Source organism: Mus caroli, unplaced genomic scaffold (assembly GCF_978045245.1).
Source record: "Mus caroli unplaced genomic scaffold, Mus_caroli_1 scaffold_1, whole genome shotgun sequence".
NCBI classification, from domain to species: Eukaryota; Metazoa; Chordata; class Mammalia; order Rodentia; family Muridae; genus Mus; species Mus caroli.
Genome location: NW_028227256.1, coordinates 163,218,560 through 163,240,870, shown reverse-complemented (window position 1 = coordinate 163,240,870; position 22,311 = coordinate 163,218,560). Strand labels below are relative to the sequence as shown.

Genomic DNA, 22,311 nt, shown 5'->3' with positions numbered 1-22,311 from the left:
AGCCATCGCTCCAGCTCTTTTTTCTAACTTTTTAGGAGGGTTGTCTTAAAAATAAAGCTTTTAGCATACATAAGTACAAATCCTGTAATGGGAAGATAATTAGCCAGGAGGGTGGATAGGAATCCACTGGAGGAGGGATTGTGCTGTAAGCCAGGGAGCAGGCCTCACCTTGAGTATCTCCACCCCACTGTCCTGAGCGTTCTCGGCCTGTTCTTCTATTTGCTTCTGCAGGTGGAGGACTTGCCCTTCCATGTACCTTGAGATCCCTTCGTAGTAAAGAACTGTCGGGGTTCTTCGTGTCACGAGATTCTTAGCTCTGTCGGAAAATTTGTTAAAGTTGTCCCACTCTTGAAGTCTGGCATACCTGCAGCGCCAGGGAAGACAAGTTAAAATCAGTATGGCTCTCAGGATGGGCTGGCTTCCTGACAGATCTCTGTGTATGCCAACTTTCAGTACCTCGGGCCTCTACCTGCCTTCTGTCTGAAACATAGGGATATTAGGTGACATGGATCCGGGAAAGGATGGAATCCTATGACTCGGGAGGGACAGAGAGCCTGCAGGAGCACACATGGCATGTGGGGTTATCCATGATGCTCCTTGGACTGTAGGAAGTGAGGCAGGTCACACATTTCAGGCTTATAGAAACTGTCCCAGTTGCAAAAAGAGGTGGGCCAGCAGTTCTCAGCAAGGCCTGCAAACAAGCCAGTGTCACCTGGGTCCTTTTTAATTGTAGGCACCCTCGGCCTATTATAATTGGAAAGTATTGAAATTATTTACATGATGAGAGAGTTCAGAACGTCAATGGTATGGCCAGCTTCATGTGACATTGTTTTAACTGTGATTTCAGTCCACAGACTTTCCAAGAATGTTACCATTGCTAAATAAGAAATAACCCTTGTCATCTAAAACTACTTTGGTGCCTCTGTGTTCTGGGAGAAGAACTTCCCCCCAACTTTCACACTGACCACTTGGTCCACCCACACTCTCCTTTTGTGCCTGATCCCAACACTGTGGCTTGCAATGCTTTTCCTGGAGACTTTCTGGAAACATAACCCCACCTTTAGGCACCCCACAGTTTCGGCGGCCCTCCTTTCAAGCAACACTCTGTCAAGGAGCAAAAGACACTTTCTAAAAGCTTGCCCAGCCATGACTTGCACCTCTGCAGGTCTGACCTCTGCACTCGGGTGGCCACCACTGCAGAGAGAGGCCTTCAGCGAGCCAGCTCGGGACAGGAGAAAAGCTGGGTTCTCATCTTAAATGCAGATTTCCAGGTCTGACCCAGATTATCTGGTCAGTCAGGCTCTGGGAGTGAGGCCAGGAATTTGAGCTAACAAGTCTTCCAGGTGATTCTTATGGCCACTAAGTATGAGATGTATTGCTCTGGGAGAGAACTGTTACACGGACATCCCAACTAGGACAGAGAGCAATGAGGAATTAGCACAACTGTTAGACTTCAGAGCCTTTGAAAATTAGTTTATGTGGTCATACCAATTTGATATGGAGCCTTAACTGGTCAAGGTAGTCTTTTTTGGATGTTAAGTTCTCCCACGTAATTTTATTCTGTGTTTAAGGCAGAGTCTCAGGTAGCCTGGGCTGACGTTAAACTCCTTATCTCCCGACCCTCCTACCTGCTCGACCCAAGTGCTGGACTCATAGGTATGAACCACTATGCCCCAGACTTGAGGAATTTTTTTTTTCAAATCAAAAGGCATTTCACATCAATTGGGAGTTGCTTAACTTTGTAGTCTTCAATCTCATCACACAGCTTTTACAGAATCAAATTAGTATTAGATGACCTGGCCGTGTATAATGTGAGGTGGCAAACAAAACAGGGGTCTCAGGCTAGGAGATAACAGGGAATCTGGTTGCTTTCTGATTTACCTTGAAGATGGCTGTGCTACGTGTACATCTGTACATCTCACGTACATCTGTACATCTCATTCCTTTTTTTTTTTCCCAAGACAGGGAACTTGTTCAGGACAGTTGCAACTCTGTATATCCCTGGCTGTCCTGGAACTCACTCTGTAAACCAGGCTGGCCTCGAACTCAGAAATCACCCTGCCTCTGCCTCCCAAGTGCTGGGATTAAAGATGTGTGCCACCACTGCCCGGTTTACATCTCATTCCTTGAAGGTAGGGTCCCAGCTACAGGCTTACTAAGCTGTGTTTCTTCCTCTGGCCCGAGTGGTCTGTGTGAGAGACTCCCGTGGAGCAAAGGGTCAGGGCTGTCTCCCTGCTCCTCTTGGTTCTCCAATAAGGAGTGCCTTAGTTGGCTGGTGATTTGGGAGGGACCAAGACAAGCACAGATCAGGACCTGTGCCTCCTTCTTTGTAAGAACCAGTGAAGCTGATTGGTAACATGGCGTTGAGCTGCTCTGCCATGAGACAGAAAGAGGCCTGCCTGGATGGGGAAACCTGTGGCTTCTAGAACTTCCCACTGCAGGCTGGGTGGGTCTAATGTTAGAGCTTAGTTAGTCCCTGCAGATATCATGTAGCTCAGACCCTCCAAGGTCATCCTCTCAAAATAATATTTTTCCATCTGTTTAGAATTGGGCAGGTCCCGTTGGAGAGATGGCTTAGTGGTTAGAATTGGGCAGGTGTATGTGGGCAAGGGGTACTGTTTCTTCAGTGCCCAAACTACAACACTCCACAGAGATAAGTACAGCTGTCCCTCAATAGCCCCTCACTGCCAGGATGCCCCCAGCCAAGAGATACTCAAATTCACAGGCACTTACAGCTCTTATATAAAATGGTATAGCATTTGCAGACAATACTTCATGCATCTTCCTGCATTACGTGTGTTGTTGATAATGTCACCATCTGCACTGTCACCTGTGCAAACCGCTGTTACACTTACTGTTTAAGGAATAAAAACAAGGAAGCAGACTCCACATGTTCAGGACAGTTGCAACTCTTCCCCCACGCCTCATAGCTTCTCTCTTAGGTTCGCTGATTCCACAGATTCCATCAGGTCACCTATGCTATAAGCTTGGTATTATTGTGACACTGAGACAGACCTACTTTTCTGTCCATGGCTGACGGGCTTCTAGGATACCTCAGGAGGCCTTCTCTGTAAATATTCTCTGGCACCTTTAAGCTGTGTCGGATGCATGCTATGAATATATGTTCTTTCTTTTAAAGACCATCACTGAACTCTTCTTCGGGATCTAACTCTCTCACTTTAGACTCTAAATGATTTGTAGCGCATTGTTACCAGACAGCGATGCAGGAGTAAAGTCCCAGGAGGAGTCCGCTCTGGAACTTGAGGATTCTGTTGTCTTCGTTGTGATGTATGAATTCCAAGCATTCTTCAAATGTTCTGTAAATGAAGCCTAGAAAGGAGGGAAACAGAGCGATGTTGCAGCAATGTGGTGTGGGGTTGGGGTGGGGTCTTTCAGGCCTTTAGCTCCCAACAGAGTTTCCCACTGTATAGTAATATCTGGTTGCTTTAGTGCTTTAAATACTCAAAGGGTCCCGTGGGTTGCAACAATCACATTGCTGCATTGGTCTGTGTTTCCAGGATCTTAGCTATACCTTGACTTCTTATGGATACATGGCCCAATTTCATAGAAGAGACCAAATGCCATCAGATTTAATCCAACCTTTCTCAACTCAACTACAAGACCTGGTAGTCCAGGAATCCCCAGTTTTTCACCCATAGCTCCTGTATGGGTAACAATGTATGTCTCTCCTTTGTTAATCATGAGTGGAGAAAGAACCCCTGGTTGGTCCCTCTGATTTAATAAGGCAATACTTAGAGGCTGTTAGGAAAGAGCTTGTTTTCTGTGTCACTGCAAGTGAGAATTCTTAAAAATAAGCCATTGTGGGCTGGAGAGATGGCTCAGTGGATAAGAGCACTGACTGCTCTTCCAAAGGTCCTGAGTTCAAATTCCAGAAACCACATGGTGACTCACAACCACCCTTAATGAGATCTGACGCCCTCTTCTGGTGTCTGAAGGCAGCTACAGTGTACTTACATACAGTAATAAATAATAATAAAAAAAATAAGCCATTGTCTGCAGAGGCTGATTGGCTGATTAGAACTTCAGTGATGCGGGGAAGCTCGAATGTTGCAGGTCCAGAGTTTGAATGTAATTGATCTTTAGCTCCCTAAATAGTCAGCCATTCCTTGTTCACTTCTGTGTTAGGCTCAACGCTCTGTGACTGACACCTTAAAAACTGTTTAGGATGTTTTTAACTTAGCAGACCCCTAGCTTCTACCAACCTGACCTAAAAGCTGAGTGTGGCAGCAGGCAGCATCTGAAGCCTGTAGCTAAGATCTGTCCCTTTTGCTGTAAGTTCTCTCTGATATTCTCACCTAGATATTTGAAAAGCACCTTGATTTGTGACTTTCTTTGTAATATTATTATGGAAGAATTCAAGGAGTTGGTTCTGTGCTGGTGGCATGGGATTGTGTTCCTGGACCACTGTCATTCACATTTGGCTCCGGAATAGACACTTCCTTATCCTCTGTGAGGTGAGAGAGAGCTGTGTTTTTCTGTTGGCATCACCAATAGCGATTAACTCTCATTCTTAATGGGCCAGCCCTTGTAGGCATGTGAAAGCTTTAACACAGCAACACACATTGTCATTGCTAATTTTCATACAACCAAGCTACAGAGGAAGGACTCATAAAGTTTTAGGTAAATTTACTGTTTTGTATCAGACCCGTGTGCCTGTTAGTTTTCGGACAACTTGATATAAGCTAGTGTCATCTAGGAAGAGGGAACCTCAATTGAGAATCTGCTTCTATAGGAAGTGATGTGAGTGGGCCTAGCCCACTAGACACAGTGCCACCACCCCCCCCCCCGGGGGTAGGTGGTCCTGGATTGTGGCCGAGAAAGCCACGAGAGCGAGGCAGTAAGCAGCACTCCTCCATGGTCTCTGTTTCAGTTAGTGTTCAGGCTCCTGACTTGAGCTCCTGTCCTGACTGCAGCCTGCAAGGTGAATGACATCCTTTCCTCTCCAGGTTGCTGTTGGTCATCATGCTTAGTCACAGCAACAAAGACCAAACAAGAACAGAACGGAGTCATGGCTATGAAGCCTGGAGGTCATATGTTGGATATGGTTATCAACATGAAGCTTCTAAGGATAGCCTGAAAAAGTTAAATAGTCCCAGTAAAGGGCACATTGTAAAACAATGCAGTGACTATCAACCATCAGAAATTGATCTGACAGCTCAGACCTACAAGGTTCCTCCAGATTTCATTATTCTTTGTCATTGCTCCCTCCTCTCCCAGCCCTGAAACAAGGTCTCACTATGTAGCCCTGGCTGTCTTTGAACTTACTATATAGATCAGGATGGTCTTGAACTCATAGAGGTTTGCCTGCCTCTACCTCCCAAGTGCTGGGATTAAAGGTGTGTACCGACATACCCAGCATTCATTGCTTCCTTACAATTTTGGTAATTGCTAACCAGCTCCTTGAATCACATCACTAGGCTCTCTCCATCCCTTAACACTAACTAGTTCAAAGTCAAAGTCCAAAGCCCAAGCCCTGAGAGATGCCTCATCGCTCCAGTGTGGAGATCCACCCTGATTTCTTTTCATTCCCCAAGCCAGAATAAATTCCACGCGTACCAGAATAAAGCATGATGTCCAAGCAGACGAAATAGAAAAATGCCTTGCTGAAGATGTCCTCTTCTGTTACAGAAAGGTCCCACAACCATCCCAGCACCTGGACCAAATGTTTATATCTGTGCAACAGAAGTGAAGATGTTAAAAGGAGTGAGAAGGAGGAATGGACTTCAGTCCTTGTCTAGTTAGTCCTGGACATGAACAGTAGTTCAGAGCCAAACACAACTCTTAGAATAGGCTTCAAATCTTCCCTTGCCCAGAACTAGAACCTAAGCCTCCAACTGGGTCCTCACCCCAAACTGTTCATATAGGGCTCCTCCATTTTAGGAGGACTAGAGTCTGGCCGATGTGGCCAAGTCTTCATTGCTGTTTGTTTGTGCATGCACAATGCCTTTTCTTTCCCCTTTATCTGCCAGAAATGGAGGTCCTATTCCCGCAATAAGCATAATTAGTTGTCCTCTTGGCCAGAGCAACCAGATTAGAGATGAATACAAAAGAACTCCAGTAAGAGAATTAACAGGGGAAAAGTGATGTTGATAGATAAAATGTCAGTTATCCGTTATGGTATCTTCCTTTCCTGTGCCATGGCCAGAGGAAAAAGAAGCCAGAATCCCACAAACAGCTTCCTGTCATAATTAGCTGTAGTTGCCAACCCAGTAGCCTCAATGGAGAGGAAAGCGTTCTGGTTGAGGAACTGCCTAGACCAAAGTGACCCGTGGGTAAGTCTGTGGGGAATTGACTTGACCATTAATTAATGCTGGGAGCCCCAGCCTTGTGGAAGAGGCACCATCTCCAGTTCTAAGAGCTGGATTAATCACGGATTGGAAAGGGAAACAGAGAGCAAGCCAGCAAGAGGCCATGGTTTCTGTTCTGGTCCCTGCTCGAGTTCCTTGTTCCAAATTTCCTTGAAGATGGACTATGACCTGGAAGTGTAAACACCACCATCCGGCCCCTCCTCACTTTTGGGCAGAGCACAACAGGGAGGAAAGTCACAGCAACAGGCAGGAAAGTCACAGCAACAAGCAGGAAAGTCACAGCAACAGGCAGGAAAGTCACAGCAACAGGCAGGAAAGTCACAGCAACAGGCAGGAAAGTCACAGCAACAGGAAGAAGGAAAGTCACAGCAACAGGAAGGAAAGTCACAGCAACAGGAAGGAAAGTCACAGCAACAGGAAGGAAAGTCACAGCAACAGGAAGGAAAGTCACAGCAACAGGGAGGAAAGTCACAGCAACAGGGAGGAAAGTCACAGCAACAGGAAGAAGGAAAGTCACAGCAACAGGAAGAAGGAAAGTCACAGCAACAGGAAGAAGGAAAGTCACAGCAACAGGAAGGAAAGTCACAGCAACAGGAAGAAGGAAAGTCACAGCAACAGGAAGAAGGAAAGTCACAGCAACAGGAAGAAGGAAAGTCACAGCAACAGGAAGAAGGAAAGTCACAGCAACAGGAAGGAAAGTCACAGCAACAGGCAGGAAAGTCACAGCAACAGGGAGGAAAGTCACAGCAACAGGCAGGAAAGTCACAGCAACAGGAAGAAGGAAAGTCACAGCAACAGGCAGAAGGAAAGTCACAGCAACAGGAAGAAGGAAAGTCACAGCAACAGGAAGAAGGAAAGTCACAGCAACAGGAAGAAGGAAAGTCACAGCAACAGGAAGAAGGAAAGTCACAGCAACAGGAAGAAGGAAAGTCACAGCAACAGGAAGAAGGAAAGTCACAGCAACAGGAAGAAGGAAAGTCACAGCAACAGGAAGAAGGAAAGTCACAGCAACAGGAAGAAGGAAAGTCACAGCAACAGGAAGGAAAGTCACAGCAACAGGAAGAAGGAAAGTCACAGCAACAGGAAGAAGGAAAGTCACAGCAACAGGAAGAAGGAAAGTCACAGCAACAGGAAGGAAAGTCACAGCAACAGGCAGGAAAGTCACAGCAACAGGCAGGAAAGTCACAGCAACAGGAAGAAGGAAAGTCACAGCAACAGGAAGAAGGAAAGTCACAGCAACAGGAAGAAGGAAAGTCACAGCAACAGGAAGAAGGAAAGTCACAGCAACAGGCAGGAAAGTCACAGCAACAGGAAGAAGGAAAGTCACAGCAACAGGAAGAAGGAAAGTCACAGCAACAGGCAGGAAAGTCACAGCAACAGGAAGAAGGAAAGTCACAGCAACAGGAAGAAGGAAAGTCACAGCAACAGGAAGGAAAGTCACAGCAACAGGAAGAAGGAAAGTCACAGCAACAGGAAGGAAAGTCACAGCAACAGGAAGAAGGAAAGTCACAGCAACAGGAAGAAGGAAAGTCACAGCAACAGGAAGGAAAGTCACAGCAACAGGAAGAAGGAAAGTCACAGCAACAGGAAGGAAAGTCACAGCAACAGGCAGGAAAGTCACAGCAACAGGAAGAAGGAAAGTCACAGCAACAGGCAGGAAAGTCACAGCAACAGGCAGGAAAGTCACAGCAACAGGCAGGAAAGTCACAGCAACAGGAAGAAGGAAAGTCACAGCAACAGGCAGGAAAGTCACAGCAACAGGCAGGAAAGTCACAGCAACAGGCAGGAAAGTCACAGCAACAGGAAGAAGGAAAGTCACAGCAACAGGAAGAAGGAAAGTCACAGCAACAGGAAGGAAAGTCACAGCAACAGGAAGAAGGAAAGTCACAGCAACAGGAAGGAAAGTCACAGCAACAGGCAGGAAAGTCACAGCAACAGGAAGAAGGAAAGTCATAGCAACAGGCAGGAAAGTCACAGCAACAGGCAGGAAAGTCACAGCAACAGGCAGGAAAGTCACAGCAACAGGAAGAAGGAAAGTCACAGCAACAGGAAGAAGGAAAGTCACAGCAACAGGAAGGAAAGTCACAGCAACAGGCAGGAAAGTCACAGCAACAGGCAGGAAAGTCACAGCAACAGGCAGGAAAGTCACAGCAACAGGAAGGAAAGTAGAACCCCAACTTTGGAAAATGCTTTAGGGCAAATACCTGCTTTTCAAGAAAAGAGGTTTACTCAGTCTGCAGAGAACCATCTGGTATTTGTTGGGATTCCGAAGAAGTGACCACATCCTGTGGGCTCGAGAGCCTGGGGAGAAAGCAATCAGGCTGTGTTTGGGGTACTACATGTGACTTTATGCATTCTCTTGCCATGCCAGCCCTTACCTAACTCAATCGCCAAGTCCAGATGACCCATTAAGAACTTGATATGGCCCAGTGTGTCGGCTGTATACGCCATGATCTCAATGGCCTCGCCTTTCAGGGGGAGGTTCAGGAGCTGCTCCATGACCAGGATTTCATATTTGAACCACACGCCCTGGTAGCCAGCGAGATGGTGGTACAGGGAAAAGTCCAGGTAAGCCTTGATGATCTGTGAAGGCAGCAACAGAGAGAGGCGGAGGGAGACTGAAGAAGAACCGCAGCATGAAAGGCTCAGAGCCTGCCAGGACCCTTTGTTTGTTAAACATGGAGCAATGCCATGGACTTGGGTACAGAAATCAAACTAGGTGGCTGTCACCTACTTACTGGGTCTTCTAGGATAAGCTCCGTGGCCGCTCTTGTGCATAGTCTTTAAATGAAATCCAAACATTTTAATTTGTGGAAAAAGTATAAACAATAGCTTACACATGGAGGAATGGCTGCATAGTACAAGATGGGGTAGGTGCAATCAGGTCTACCTGGCAGGTTCTTATGTTAAGGAAGAAAGGAATATTTGAAAGAGAATTATCCTTTCTTATGTACTGCTTTTGTAATGTAGAAAAAAAGGAAAGCTGGTTTGGCTAGTTTGTTTGATAAAGGAAGGACTAATTTAAAACATAATTGGAGACTTAAGAGATGTTGCTCACTCCTTAAGCAAATCTTTAAAATGAGAAAGTTGCCCCATGATATAAATGCTTAGAGAAGAACAAGGAGAAAAGAATTACTTCTGAAGAATCATTCTACACACACACACACACACACACACACACACAATGCATGCATAATATGTATAAACCATTTTGAAAAATACAAACAAGAGAATAGACTGTTAATAGACTCTAAAAGTCCAAGAATTTTGTGTTGGGGTGACTGTATAGGGGAGGTTCTACAAATTCTGTCCAAAGTCAGTCCCTGGGAACTTATTAAATCCTAACTTTCTTCTTAGCAAATTCCTTTTCCTGGTGTGAACATGCAAAATGCTACCACAACGGATGGCTATATATCGTGGTGGTCAAATGAAAACTCTGCAGCTGCAATGGTCCTGCAGTAGCGTCTGACTTCTTTTACATGGACCAAAAGAAACTGAATCCAACTGTTTCATCTTATGGGGCAAACGGACAGCTCAGAGGTTGTGTGGCTTGCTGGTGGTTACACTGAGGATAGCTGGGGTCTGGAAGCCACTCTCTGGGTTCTCATTGGGTCCTTACGTTACCTTCAAACTTCCCTGGCTTGATTCCATCTTTGGAAGCAGACCTACTAGCCTTTTAGCTTCTTTAGCTCCCATTCTCCTAGTATACGACTGAGTTTTGCAGAAGCATCAATTGTGGTACTACAGCTCAGTGAAGATGAAATAAGCATCTAGTTATCAGGGAAGACCTGGTGGCGCACGTAATTAATTCAAGCACTCAAGAGCAACCTAGGAGGATTACTGCAAGATGGGAGCCAGCCTTGGCTACAGAGTGAGGCCTGTCTCCAACAAACAAACAAATATGAATCTTCCTCAAACAAAATAAGACATGCAAACACAGTGAGTCTATAAAGAAAAAAATGAAGCTATTTACAAAAACTTATTATAATGCCTCACTTCTCATTGTGTTTTGCTGTTGTTTGGGGACTTGTAAGATTTTTAATGAAAATGTTAATTATGTTAGTATGTGCTTATTAGTGTTGTTTTTAAGAACTTTTAAGTTTTTTCTTACCTTGAGTCTTATAATATCAACTGCAACTCACAAAAGCAAAAGCTGTTTGAATCTTTAATGATTTCTGACAGTTGGGTTATCTGGGGCCAAAACATTTGTTAGCTACTTGCAAAATCATCCAGTCAGAGAGGCTTCTGTTACAACCATTAGATTTCCAAGTCCCGCGGGCTTTAGCTAGGATGGTTGCTGTTGTTTTTCCTTTCTTTCTTTCTTTTTTTGTTTTATTTTGTTTTTTGTGTTTTAGACAGGGTTTCTCTATGTAGCCCTGGCTGTCCTGGAACTCACTTTGTAGACCAGGCTGGCCTCGAACTCAGAAATCCACCTGCCTCTGCCTCCCGAGTGCTGGGATTAAAGGCGTGTGCCACCACACCCGGCGCTGCTGCTGTTTTTCTGAATGAGATCCAGCAATTTAAAGGAGAGCCCCACAACTGTCCTATGTCCTACCTGGAAGTCATTTTGAGTTTCCAGGGAAGTGTTCATTTCCATCATCGCGGCCAGATGACCATAATACTTGTAGTGGAAAAAGAAGTTCAAACTGTAGATCCTCCACAGCAAGGAGAAGCAGGAAGCTTGCAGGTAAAGTTGTGCCAGTTTCTTCCTGTCGCGGGGAAGGCAGGTGGACACAGAAGGTTCACGTGACCAGGATCCCTGGGACCTCCTGGTGTTCTTCCCAGAGCCCTTACCTGAACTAGAGGCCTGACCCACGACTGACAATCATGCCCATTCTTATGAAACATTTAAGTATGTTATATTGAACAGTTGCTTAACCTGTCTGAACTTCCCCTTCTGTGTAAAATGAAGTTAAATCACCCCCTCCTTTCCTATAGACTCAAGTGTGATGAACGGTCCCCTTGCACCTTTACCTGGCTTCACTTAATCAATGATGCCTGACAAGGGCAAGTGTTTTATCTTAACTCTGCTATGGGGATGGACAGATGGCTCAGCTGTTAAGAGCACTTGTTGCAGAGGACCCAAGTTCAACTCCCAGCACCCAAGTTCAATTCCCAGCACCCATATGATGGCTCACAACCAACTTAAATATAGTTGCAGGGGATCTGACACTGTAGTGGGCACCAGACACGCACATGGTTCACAGGCATACATGTAGGGAAAAAAAATTTGTATGCATAAAATTAAGTAAAAAAAAACCACCAAAAAACCTATGTCATCACAAAATAATTATCATAGTCTCCATTTTACAAGTAAGAAAATGTGCTTCATAAAAACAAAGCAGGTTACTTCCAAATACTCATGTGCTGTCTTTCTGCCTCTGTCTCCCAAGTGCTGACATTATAAACATTATAAACGGAGCTACCAGCTCCGTTACCATTTTCTTTTGAAATATTCATTTTGTTTACTTATTTTTTAAAAAAGATTTACTTATTATTATACATAAGTACACTGTAGTTGATTTCAGACGCACCAGAAGAGGGCATCAGATCTAATTCCGGGTAGTTGCGAGCCACCCTGTGGTTGCTGGGATTTGAACCTTCAGACCTTCAGAACTCTTCAGTCAGTGCTCTTACCTGCTGAGCCATCTCGCCAGCCCTTTATTTACTTATTAATTTTGTGTGTTTTTATAAGCAGAAATGTTGCTCACACCTTATACATATGCATAAGAGCATATCAGATCCCTCAGAACTGGAGTTATAAGCATTTGGGGGATGCATGATTTAGAATGTCCCTCATTGGCTCTGCCATCTAAATCCTCGGACCCCTGTTGGTGGCACTGTTGGGGGAGGCTCAGGAGGTGTGGCCTTACTGGAGAAAGAAGATGTGTAGCTGGGAGCTGGCTTTGGTGCCATATTGTGTTTGCTCTTTCTGTTTCCTCCTTACGGTTCAAAATGTGAGCTCTGAGCTGGTCCTGTCACCCTGGCTCATGCTTATTGCTGTGCTCCCCCGTATATGGCTTACTATGTGTGTGCTGAGACCCAAACTCTGATCTCCAAGATTGTTCAGTAAGCATCCTTAACTGCTGAGACATTGTTCAGGGATAGCTGACCCTGTTCCCCTTTTTAGTTAAATAATGACTTTCATCGTATCTTTAGCTGGAGGGTCAACTTGTTAGTTACTGTTTGTTTATTTGTTTGTTTATTTGTTCTTTCTCAATAATCTTGTGAACTACACATTGTAAATTGTTCCCATTGTTCCTAGAATTGACTGACCATACAGTGTTTCCTGGTATGCTGTCTGACCATCAACCTCTACAACATGTCTCTTTCTCATGATCATAAAAATAACTATGAAATTCCACTTTTGAAATTACTTGTTTTACAAGGGTCCTCTTGCTTCTGGTCTAGGCTGATTCACTCTCCCACCAAGAGAGACTGTGAGCTTGGCCTGGCTGTAAATAAGATTTTTACCCTACGATATCTCGGTGTTAGCTCCTGGTTTTCGACACCATAACAACATCTTTCCAGCCCCTCAATCATTGTTTGTTTTTTTTTTTTTTATGGTTCATTTATAGACCCAATCTTAGCTACATCTTAAACTAATGACTATCCATCCCTAATTTAACCCCTGTCAAACTCATAGGTGAATAGAGAAATGTATCCTTTAGCAGATGTCCTCAAGGCCTGCTAGTGTTTGAGGTTGAGAATAATATTTAGTATCTTAGCAATGCATGGGAGGGGCTTTGCAGCTGAGGCTCTAAGGAACATGGCCCCAGCTCTGATATCTGACTCTGGATCCACGGGAGAATCACTGTAAGAGTAAGAAAGAGAATTGGTGCTCCCTCTGCAAAGGACCCCCATGTTTTGTCATCTGAACTTCTTGAACGGAAATTACTTGTTGAAGCCCTTACTACATCTGCCTCAACCCCTTCTGACAAATGATCAGATCAAACGGGAGTTTTTGAACTAGTGGAGCACCAGGCTGTGAAGACAGACTTGCGCTGTGTGGAAGCCTCTGTTGTCTGGCAACAGGAACGAGATACTCAGCTTTCCCTAGCTCCTTCCCTTACCCTGGCACCGAGCCCTCCTGGGTATGCTGGTTCATGAAGTGGGAGAGTCTGTTTTTCTCCACGTGCAATTGGAAAGTCAGGGTGAGCAGATTGCAGGGAAACATTCTGTTGAGCAGCTTCAGTGCCTTCCTCAGCATCTTCTTGGCGAGAACCATCTGCCCCATGTTAAAACAGACCTAAGGGAGACGAGGCGGGAGAGGAAAAGCAACCGTCCTTGACTTGGTGGGCTCCAACAGTAAATTCTGGGAGAATAACTTATCTAAAAAGCTGATCTGTGTCCCAAGAATAAAGTTCTCCTGTGCTATGACATAATCTTCAAAATAAATGCCTATCGGATGCCTGCCTAAGGAAGGCTGAAGAGTAGGGTTTGGCATTGAGCATCGTATAAGGGAATACTGACCATCCCTGCTCACGGTCATGAAGACATCTCATAAAGATGTCAACCCAGGTCGGTGGGCAGGATCTTGCTGCTGACAAGTTATGGTGTTAAGTGTTAAGTCCGGTAGCTTGGGTTTGAGAAGCTTGGACAGGCATCGGTGACAGCAGAGGAGGAGCAGTTAGAATATATAATGATGGCTTCTACTCCTTCTGTGGATTCCAGCACAAAATGACAACTTTATGCCTTCAATGGGTTCTTACCTCAGCCTTGAGACTATAAAAGGTAGCATATTCAAAGGTCTGACTCCAAGAATCTTCATTCGTCAGAGATTTCAGCAGCCTTTCTCCCTCGCCCAAATACATGTATGCCTGCAACCAACCAGCAAAGAAAACAGAGAGATAGTGAGTTATAACACAGAGGGTCTCTTGTCCCAGATACTCCTGAAGCAAGGGAGGAGGAACTACCCAGGTACCATGTCACCCCTAACAAGGTCTCATTGACTAGAATGCATCTCCAAACTAAACAGAGGCTGGGAGGGTATCTCAACTTCATGTGTACTTCTGTTTGCTAGATGTAGCAATCACTTCTTTTTTTTTTTTTTTTTTTTTTGGTTTTTTCGAGACAGGGTTTCTCTTTATAGCTCTGGCTGTCCTGGAGCTCACTTTGTAGACCAGGCTGGCCTCGAACTCAGAAATCCGCCTGCCTCTGCCTCCCGAGTGCTGGGATTAAAGGTGTGCGCCACCACGCCCGGCAGCAATCACTTCTTTCAGTTTCATTATATGCATGTCATTATTTCAGTTCTGGGGGGGGGGTATGATGCATGGAAACTTTACAGGTTTTCTAGAGAAGTATTAACTGGTGTTCTGGCGGTCTCAAGCCTGTCTGTGTGAAGGTTTAGCCAAACTGCATGGAGAGGAAAGCATGGGAGCCTCTGAGGGCTACGGGACTGAAATCAAATTCATGTCAGCCGGGAAGCCTAGAGCTAGTCTGTGCTCTAAAGTACTGTTGGACAGCAAGGGTAAACCTCAGCAGGACAGTGATGGAAATGAAGGATATATACTAAGAGTGAATCCAGAGCATTTGCATATAAGTCCATTTTGCGCTCTCTCATCCAGGTAGACAACCTCAAAAGTGGCAACATATCATTAATTAATGAAAGGTTTGCCTAGTAGTCTAGACTGGTCTTGAACTTAGGCTGACTTCAAGCTTGTTATCATCCTGCCCCGGCTTTCCAAATGTACCACCGTGCCTGGTTTGGTTGTAGAACTTTAACTAATCAATTATTAATTAATATATATTTTTTCCAAGACAGGGTCTTGTGCATCCTAGGTGGCCATAAACTTGCCATGTAGCTGTACCTGACCTTGACTAGATCCTGATATTCTGACTACCTCCTAAGTGCTGGCATCACAGGCACCAATCACCATGCCAGGCATAATGCATTATGGCTGTGGTGGCTTGAATAGAAAGCTCCCAGAGGCTTATAATTTGAATGCTTGGTCATTAGGGAGTGGCACTGTTAGGAGGTGTGGCCCTGTTGGAGTAGGTATGGCCTTATTGGAGGAGGTGTGTAACTGGGGGTGGGCTTTGGAGTTTCAGAAGCTCAAGACAAGCCTAGTGGCTCTCTCTTCTTGCTGCCTGTGGATCTGGATGTAGAATCTCAACTCCTTCTTGGGTACCACGTCTGCCTCTGTCCCACAGTGCTTCTTATCAGTGGACAAAACCTCTGAACCTGTGAGCAAATCCTGGCTGAATGTTTTCCTTACTAGGTCATGGTGTCTCTTCACAGCAATAAAGCAGTGACCAGACCATGACAGTAATGGTACTTGAAAGTGCTCTAACTCTCTTGTCTCAATCTGACGTCATTTCCCTTCTCAGCGATGGGGTTGTCTAAGGAAGGGGATGCTGGAAGAGACCAACAGGAAGTAATGTGAAAGCACACAGGAGCTGGGTCTGGCTGTGTGCCTGAGTCTTAGGGGTGGTGGTGGTGGAGGAGGAGGAGGCATGGAATAACAGCTTACATTATAGTTGTCTCCCAGGATGAGGTAGGCAGATGCCAGTTCTAGGAAGTAGTACAAGGCTTTGTTGTTCTCTTCTAAGGCTACGAAATGTTGGGCCAGAGGCAGGATGACAATCTGGAGCAGTTCCTTACACTGGCAGGATTCCAGAGGGATGATGTCATTCGGAGACGACTTCATCTTTAGGATGACATTGTCAAAGAAATGCAAGATTTTTTCCCTTATTTCTGTGATGCTGTTTAAATATAGGAAGGAATGAGCAGGAGATCAGGAAATCACAGGCAAGGCACAATTTTGATGTGAAATCATCTTTGAAGACTAACAAAATCCAGGGTCACTCTCACAGATCAGATGAGATGCACCATGGGGCCCCTGCCATTTCTCCTCTGTATCTCAGAGGCCCAAAGGGTTGACTGACCCAGTGGAAGTGAACACAAGTGCAATCTTATAACAACTGTTTCTGTTTTATCTAAAAACTCACATATGCAAGCCCAGCAGGGTTGGCGAATGCCTTTAATCCCAGCACTTGGGAGGCCAGGACAGTGGCTCTCTATGAGTTTGAGGCCATCCTAGTCTACAGAGCAAGTTCTAGGACAGCCAAGGCTCCACAGAGAAACTCTGTTCCAGGGAGAAACAAAACAAAACAAAACAAAAACAACAACGTCAACCACTTGTGTGCATACCTGAGATTCTCGGGGAACTTGTATTTCCTAGGGAGCTCTGACTTAGAAAAGATGACTTCCTCTTCGTCAACTAGAAAATAATTGAGCAAATGAGACATTTGCCATCCACCATAGACTCTTATTCTCTTTACCCAGTTAGGGACCATATTTCCCACCCCCAACCCTCCCTGGGGGTGGGGAGGGGCACCTCAGCTTAGAAAAAGCCATATGGTTCTTTTCTCAGGTAGAACCAGATCGTAAGTTATGGATGACCCTTCTGAAGGAGATGGCTTTCTGCCCTGTTCTTTCCTTAGACAAGAAAGCAGCTGTCGGGCTGGTGAGATGGCTCAGTGGGTAAGAGCACCCGACTGCTCTTCCAAAGGTCCAGAGTTCAAATCCCAGCAACCACATGGTGGCTCACAACCATCCGCAACGAGATCTGGCGCCCTCTTCTGGAGTGTCTGAAGACAGCTACAGTGTACTTACATATAATAAATAAATCTTTGAAAAAAAAAAAAAAAAAAAAAAAGAAAGTATTCTCCTGTGTGTTTAAAAAAAAAAAAAAAAAAAAGAAAGCAGCTGTCTCTGAATGGCCAAAGGAGAGCAAAACACCAACAGGAGGAGCCTGAGTCTGTAGATGTCTGATGGGCCACTTGTCAAAATTTTCAGTGGATTAATTATTACAGAAGCAGGGAAATAAATCTCCATTCCACTGTGTCGACCCACTGAAATACTAGTTTGTTGTAATTGATAACTTTATCCTGACCCACTTGACATACAGTAATTATAATTACAGGTTAACAATCATAGAGGGAGCATTAACCTTAGTGAAGAAATAGAAATGTAAATACATGCACCCATGCACACATACATACATAGCTTGAGGGAACTAAATACATACATATGTAGCTTGCTTTGCTCAAGATTCGATCTCACGTTGCCCAGACTGGCCTTGAACTCAGTATATAGACAAGAATAACCTTAAATTTGTAATCTTCTTGCCTTCACCTCTCAAGAATTAGGATTGCAGGAGTTTAGGGCCAAGATTTGAACTCAGGGCTTTGTACATGCTAGGTAAGTACTCTACTGACTCTCCATACATGGTCTAGGATATACAGGTAATTCTGATAAAGTACTCCAAAGGCTAACTTTAGGAGATAACAGTCCTGAATTAGATATCTAATGAGACTTCAGTAGGTTAGATAGTCCCATGGGGAGAAGATAGACTTCTAATAGGGAAAGTCGCATTCGCTAATGACAGACATGGGACTGCACCCTAGCCCTTTGGGCTTGAAGGTTAATGGCTAATCGGTATAACTTCATAGCTTTGTTTTGTTTTGTCTGAGGCAGAGTTTCATTATATAACCCAGTCTATCCTTGAGCTCTGTAGCCTAGGCTGGCTTTCTAGTCTCTACCCTCTTGCCTCAGCCTCCACACACCTGAAGAGATCTATTAGTTCACAGAAAGGCAACCTGAAGATTCTGTGCTCTTGTCCTTATAGGATAAATTTTCCAGTTCTTGTGGCCGTCAGCCTACACGTAGAGCCTCTCCACCCTCTTAGCACAGTGCATAGGTGTTAGTGGTCACCTCAAACTCCTGATTCTCCTGCCCCCATCTTCCAAGTGTTGGGATAGCAAGCATGCACAACACTCTTAGTTTTGTTACAAAACACTTAGTTTTGTTACAAAACACTTAGTTTTGTAACAGTAATAAATATATTTCGATTTTGAAAAAAAAATGTAATGCTAAAGCTAATAACCAATAGCAGTCAGCACTTGGAAACAATCACGCCCATTTCTCTGATACCTTACTTACCCTGGCGGGATGAAATCTACACCACTGATGCCTCATCTTTCCTGAGTCCAAGCCCTTGGAGGACTTGGCTCTAACGTCCTGGACTTAAAGCTGGTTCCTCTTCTTTTACGTGTATTTACTTATGTGAATAGATGTATGTGCCACAGCATACATGAAAAGGTCCGAGGACAACATGTGGACAGTGGTTCATTTTTTTCTAACGGCCAGGTCCCAGGGGTCAAACTCAGTTGTCAGGCTTGATGACAATGACCTCTGCTTTCTGAGCCATCTTGGAGTCCCTGATCTCCCCACTCCCCTTTGAAAAAATGGGAGGCAGGGCTGGGTATGATTGCAGATGACTGTAATCCCACCACTCAGAAGTTCAAGGACAGCCTGGTCTAAGTAGTGAGTTCCAACCTAGCAGGTCTATATAATGAGACCCTGTCTCAAAAATGAGAGACGGGGGCAGGGAGACAGAGAGAACTGAAAGAAAGTTAATTGAAACCAAAGATTTATATATGTAAAAGCCATGTGGAAACCTATTTTGTTAGGTGGTTATTTTTTTTAACGATTTACTTATTTTTATTTATGTGCATGGTGTTTTGCCTACAAGTATGTCCCGTTTAGGTTTTTGGATCTCCTAGAACTGGAATTATAGACAGTTGTAAGCTGTCATATGAGTGCTAACAGGGACTGAACCTGGGTCCTCTGGAAAGGCAGTCAGTGTTCTTAACCACTTAACCCATAAGCTAATTATTAAAAAAAAAAAAGTTTGAATGGAAGTATCCATATGAATGGAAAATGTTGCTTCTACAAATCAGTGTGTTAAACAGAAATGCTAGTACCAGGTATAGGATAACTCCTTATGTCAGCAAGGACTCCGAGCCACCACACTTCCCCCTCCCATACCCTTCCCCTTTTCTCCCCCCCCGTCCCCCCCACAAAAAAAAAACCAACACAGGCTGTTTCCATTGGTCTTGGTTACCCATCAGAAATAGATAAGACCCTATTGCTGACAACATCACACACCTAGTTTGCAGGACACAGATAACAAAGCTGGAAACAAACTGAAAACCTCCACCCTGCTGGCTAGCTTTCAAGGTACCTGAAGGTGCGTGTAGTGGTTTGAACATGGTTGGCCCAGGGAGTGGCACTATTAGTGGGTGTGGCCTTGTTGGACTGAGTGTACCATTGTGTGGATGGGCTTTGAGATCTTCCTCCTAGTTTCCTGAGGACAGTCTGCTCCTGGCTTCCTTTGGATGAAGATGTGGAACTCTCAGCTCCTCCAGCGCTATGCCTGTCTGGAAGTTGCTGTGCTTCCTGCCACGATGATAATGGACTGAACCTCTGAACCTGTAAGCCAGCCTCAAAGAAATGTTGTCCTTTGTTAAGAGTCGCTTTGGTCATGGTATCTGTTCACAGCAGTAAAACCCTAACTAAGACAGTGCTGTACAGATGCTGAGGGAGAAAAGTCAACAACAGACTCACCCAGCTGGCAAAACTTGTGAACTACAACACAAACCTGCCAAACAAGATGAACCACTGGTGCAATAGAGGCATGAATGTGAGGTAACCAACAACTTTCTGGTTGGATTTAAGACCAACCCCATAAGAGGAATGTATGCCTAATGCGGTAAACCTAGTCAAAGCTTATGGCTGGGAAGGTCATGTGGGTGAGAATGCTTTGCTAAAATGACATGGTGTCAAGATGCCTTCTAAATATTTCTGCTTATACCCATAGGTTAATGTTGCTCTCAGCCTTGGCCAAGAAAGCTTCTGTTTGCAGTGGGACAATGTAGACACTGAGAGCTGGACAGAGTACTTACAATAAGTGACTATGGAGTGCTCAGCCCTAAACAGGACATCTGTTTTGACTCCTTTAAGGCTTGAGGGACATCATGGAAGACATCCCACATGCCACCTGTGCTGGCTGGTTTTGTGTGTCAACTTGACACAAGTTAGACTCATCAGAGAGGAAGGAGCCTCCCTTGAGGAAATGCCTCCAATGAGACCTAGCTGTCAGGTATTTTCTCAATTAGTGATCAAGGAGGAAGGGCCCAGCCCATGGTGGGTCGTGCCATCCCTGGGTTGGCGGTCCCGGGTTCTATAAGGAAGCAAGCTGAGCAACATATGGGAAGCAAGTCAGGAAGCAGCACCCCTCCATGGCCTCTGCATCAGCTCCCGTGTCCAGGTTCCTGCTCTGTGTGAGTTCCTGTCCTGATTTTCTTTGGTGATGAACAGAAATGTGGAAATATAAGCTGAATAAACCCCTTTCTTCCCAACTTGCTTTTTGGTTATGGTGTTTTGTTGCAGCAATAGATACCCTAAGACACCACCTCTCTGGATTCCTTCCTTTGCCATGAGACATACTGCACTTAACTTGCTAGAGCTCTGTGTGGAAATCACAGTGAGTTAGACTCTGATACCCCAGGTGCATTGGACCTATGACACTGCTTGTATCCCAAACCCTGAGGGGCTTGAAGCCTTTAAGGTCCAGAACCAATCCATATAGACCTCAGTCTCCTAAGATTTCCCAGCTGGAGTTGGGACTTGTTAGAAGTGAAGTTTTACTTTTAAATCCTTGGGACGTCACTATCCTCTTGACAGTGTCCATATCCAAAGTGTTGAGCCGAATGTCCACTATGAAATGGTGGTAGGGAATGAAGTCTACGTTTCTGCAGTGGTTGCACCGATGGGCACTTTCTTCCAAAAAGCGGGCACATTTCAGATGCAAGACTTTCTTCTGGTCCTTGAGCCACAGTTCGTAGGCTGTCTTCTGCATTATGGGTCTGCAGAAACGAAGGATCTGGCACTCAACCACCTCTCCTTCCATCTCACGGAGCTCCTCCTCTTCGCCGTAAGCTAGAAGGAACAAGAGGGCTTTTTCAGTCAAACAACGGGCAACAAACCAGCTGCTCCTTTCTAATACACATTGGTTCTTAATTTCTTTTTCTTTTCTTTTTTTTAAGATTTAATTATTTATTTCATGTGTGTGAGTACACTGTTGCTGTCTTCAGACACACCAGAAGAGGGCATCGGATCCCCATTACTGATGGTTGGGAGCCACCATGTGGTTGCTGGGAATTGAACTCAGGACCTCTGGAAGAGCAGTCGGTGCTCTTAACCGCTGAGCCATCTCTCCAGCTTCCTAGTTCTTAATTTCTGGTGGGTTGCTGTTGTTTTGTTTTAATTCTTTTGTGGTTAACAGGGATTGAACCCAGGGTGTGTGCATGCTAAGCTAGGGCTCCACCTTTTGACTATATTTCCAGTCCTCTCAGCCCTTCAATCTAGATATTCCTCTAACCAAGGGGGGAATGCAGCCTTTTTTTTTTTTTTTAACAGGCGCTACTCACTTAACCCTTCCTTGAGCTTCAGGGCCAAAGAGCGATAATGAACCTCAAACGTGGGCACATTTTGTTTTAAGGCTAGCTGAAGATCTTTGCTACTCCGGAAGCAATCAAAAACATTTGATTCCACTAGGGTGGCCAGGGCCTTGATCATCATCTTCATGTTCCAGCAGGGGAGAATCTCAAACAGCAGCTCCGTGGTGAAGGTTAGGCCAATGATGGCAGCGCATCTCACCAGCATCTGATGGGAAAGGCTCATGCTGTCCAGCTGGACCAGAGAGATCTCTGCAGATGGAAAGCCACACATGGGACACTCGTTATCTACCGTTATCAGACAGATGCATTCTAGCGTTAAGACCACTGTGCTGAGCTACAATTCTTATTTGTGGAAACCAAGCCAAGCCAAGCCAAGCCAAGCCAAGCCAAAAGAAGTAATTGCTTAATACCTCCTGTTGTGGGTAGTCAAGGTGCAGTTTCTATGATCTAATATATATGACATGATCTGAGGGTATTATGGTTTGGTGCTAATGAGTGACAAAGATGTGTGAGGATCAAGTCATGGGAGGCCACAGTAGTTAGGTTCCCCATTCCTGTGCTTTGAAGACTTCTCCAGCTGCCCATGTCTTCAGTGTCTCCCTGGACCTGCTCTGTAAGAAGCATAAGGCTCTCTATGTGTCCAAGACATTCATTTATTCCCATGACACATATT

General features: G+C 44.9%; 1 protein-coding gene and 1 pseudogene across 4 annotated transcripts in view; both read right to left on the bottom strand.

The window, feature by feature from the left end:
* Adcy10 (adenylate cyclase 10) overlaps positions 1 to 22,311 on the bottom strand; it is an 88,121-nt gene that overhangs the window by 5,698 nt on the left and 60,112 nt on the right. For all 4 annotated transcript variants that reach the window (XM_085842556.1, XM_085842557.1, XM_021150515.3 and 1 more), the window contains 12 exons: positions 21,609 to 21,887; positions 20,827 to 21,117; positions 16,483 to 16,552; positions 15,803 to 16,034; positions 14,042 to 14,149; positions 13,403 to 13,578; positions 10,885 to 11,038; positions 8,708 to 8,912; positions 8,534 to 8,630; positions 5,578 to 5,693; positions 3,213 to 3,330; positions 169 to 364 (listed from right to left, as the gene is read on the bottom strand). In XM_085842556.1, coding sequence (XP_085698682.1) covers positions 169 to 364; positions 3,213 to 3,330; positions 5,578 to 5,693; positions 8,534 to 8,630; positions 8,708 to 8,912; positions 10,885 to 11,038; positions 13,403 to 13,578; positions 14,042 to 14,149; positions 15,803 to 16,034; positions 16,483 to 16,552; positions 20,827 to 21,117; positions 21,609 to 21,887 — 2,042 coding nt within the window. The remainder of the gene's footprint in view (positions 1 to 168; positions 365 to 3,212; positions 3,331 to 5,577; positions 5,694 to 8,533; positions 8,631 to 8,707; positions 8,913 to 10,884; positions 11,039 to 13,402; positions 13,579 to 14,041; positions 14,150 to 15,802; positions 16,035 to 16,482; positions 16,553 to 20,826; positions 21,118 to 21,608; positions 21,888 to 22,311) is intronic.
* On the bottom strand, positions 844 to 1,148 carry LOC110284831 (10 kDa heat shock protein, mitochondrial pseudogene; annotated as a pseudogene).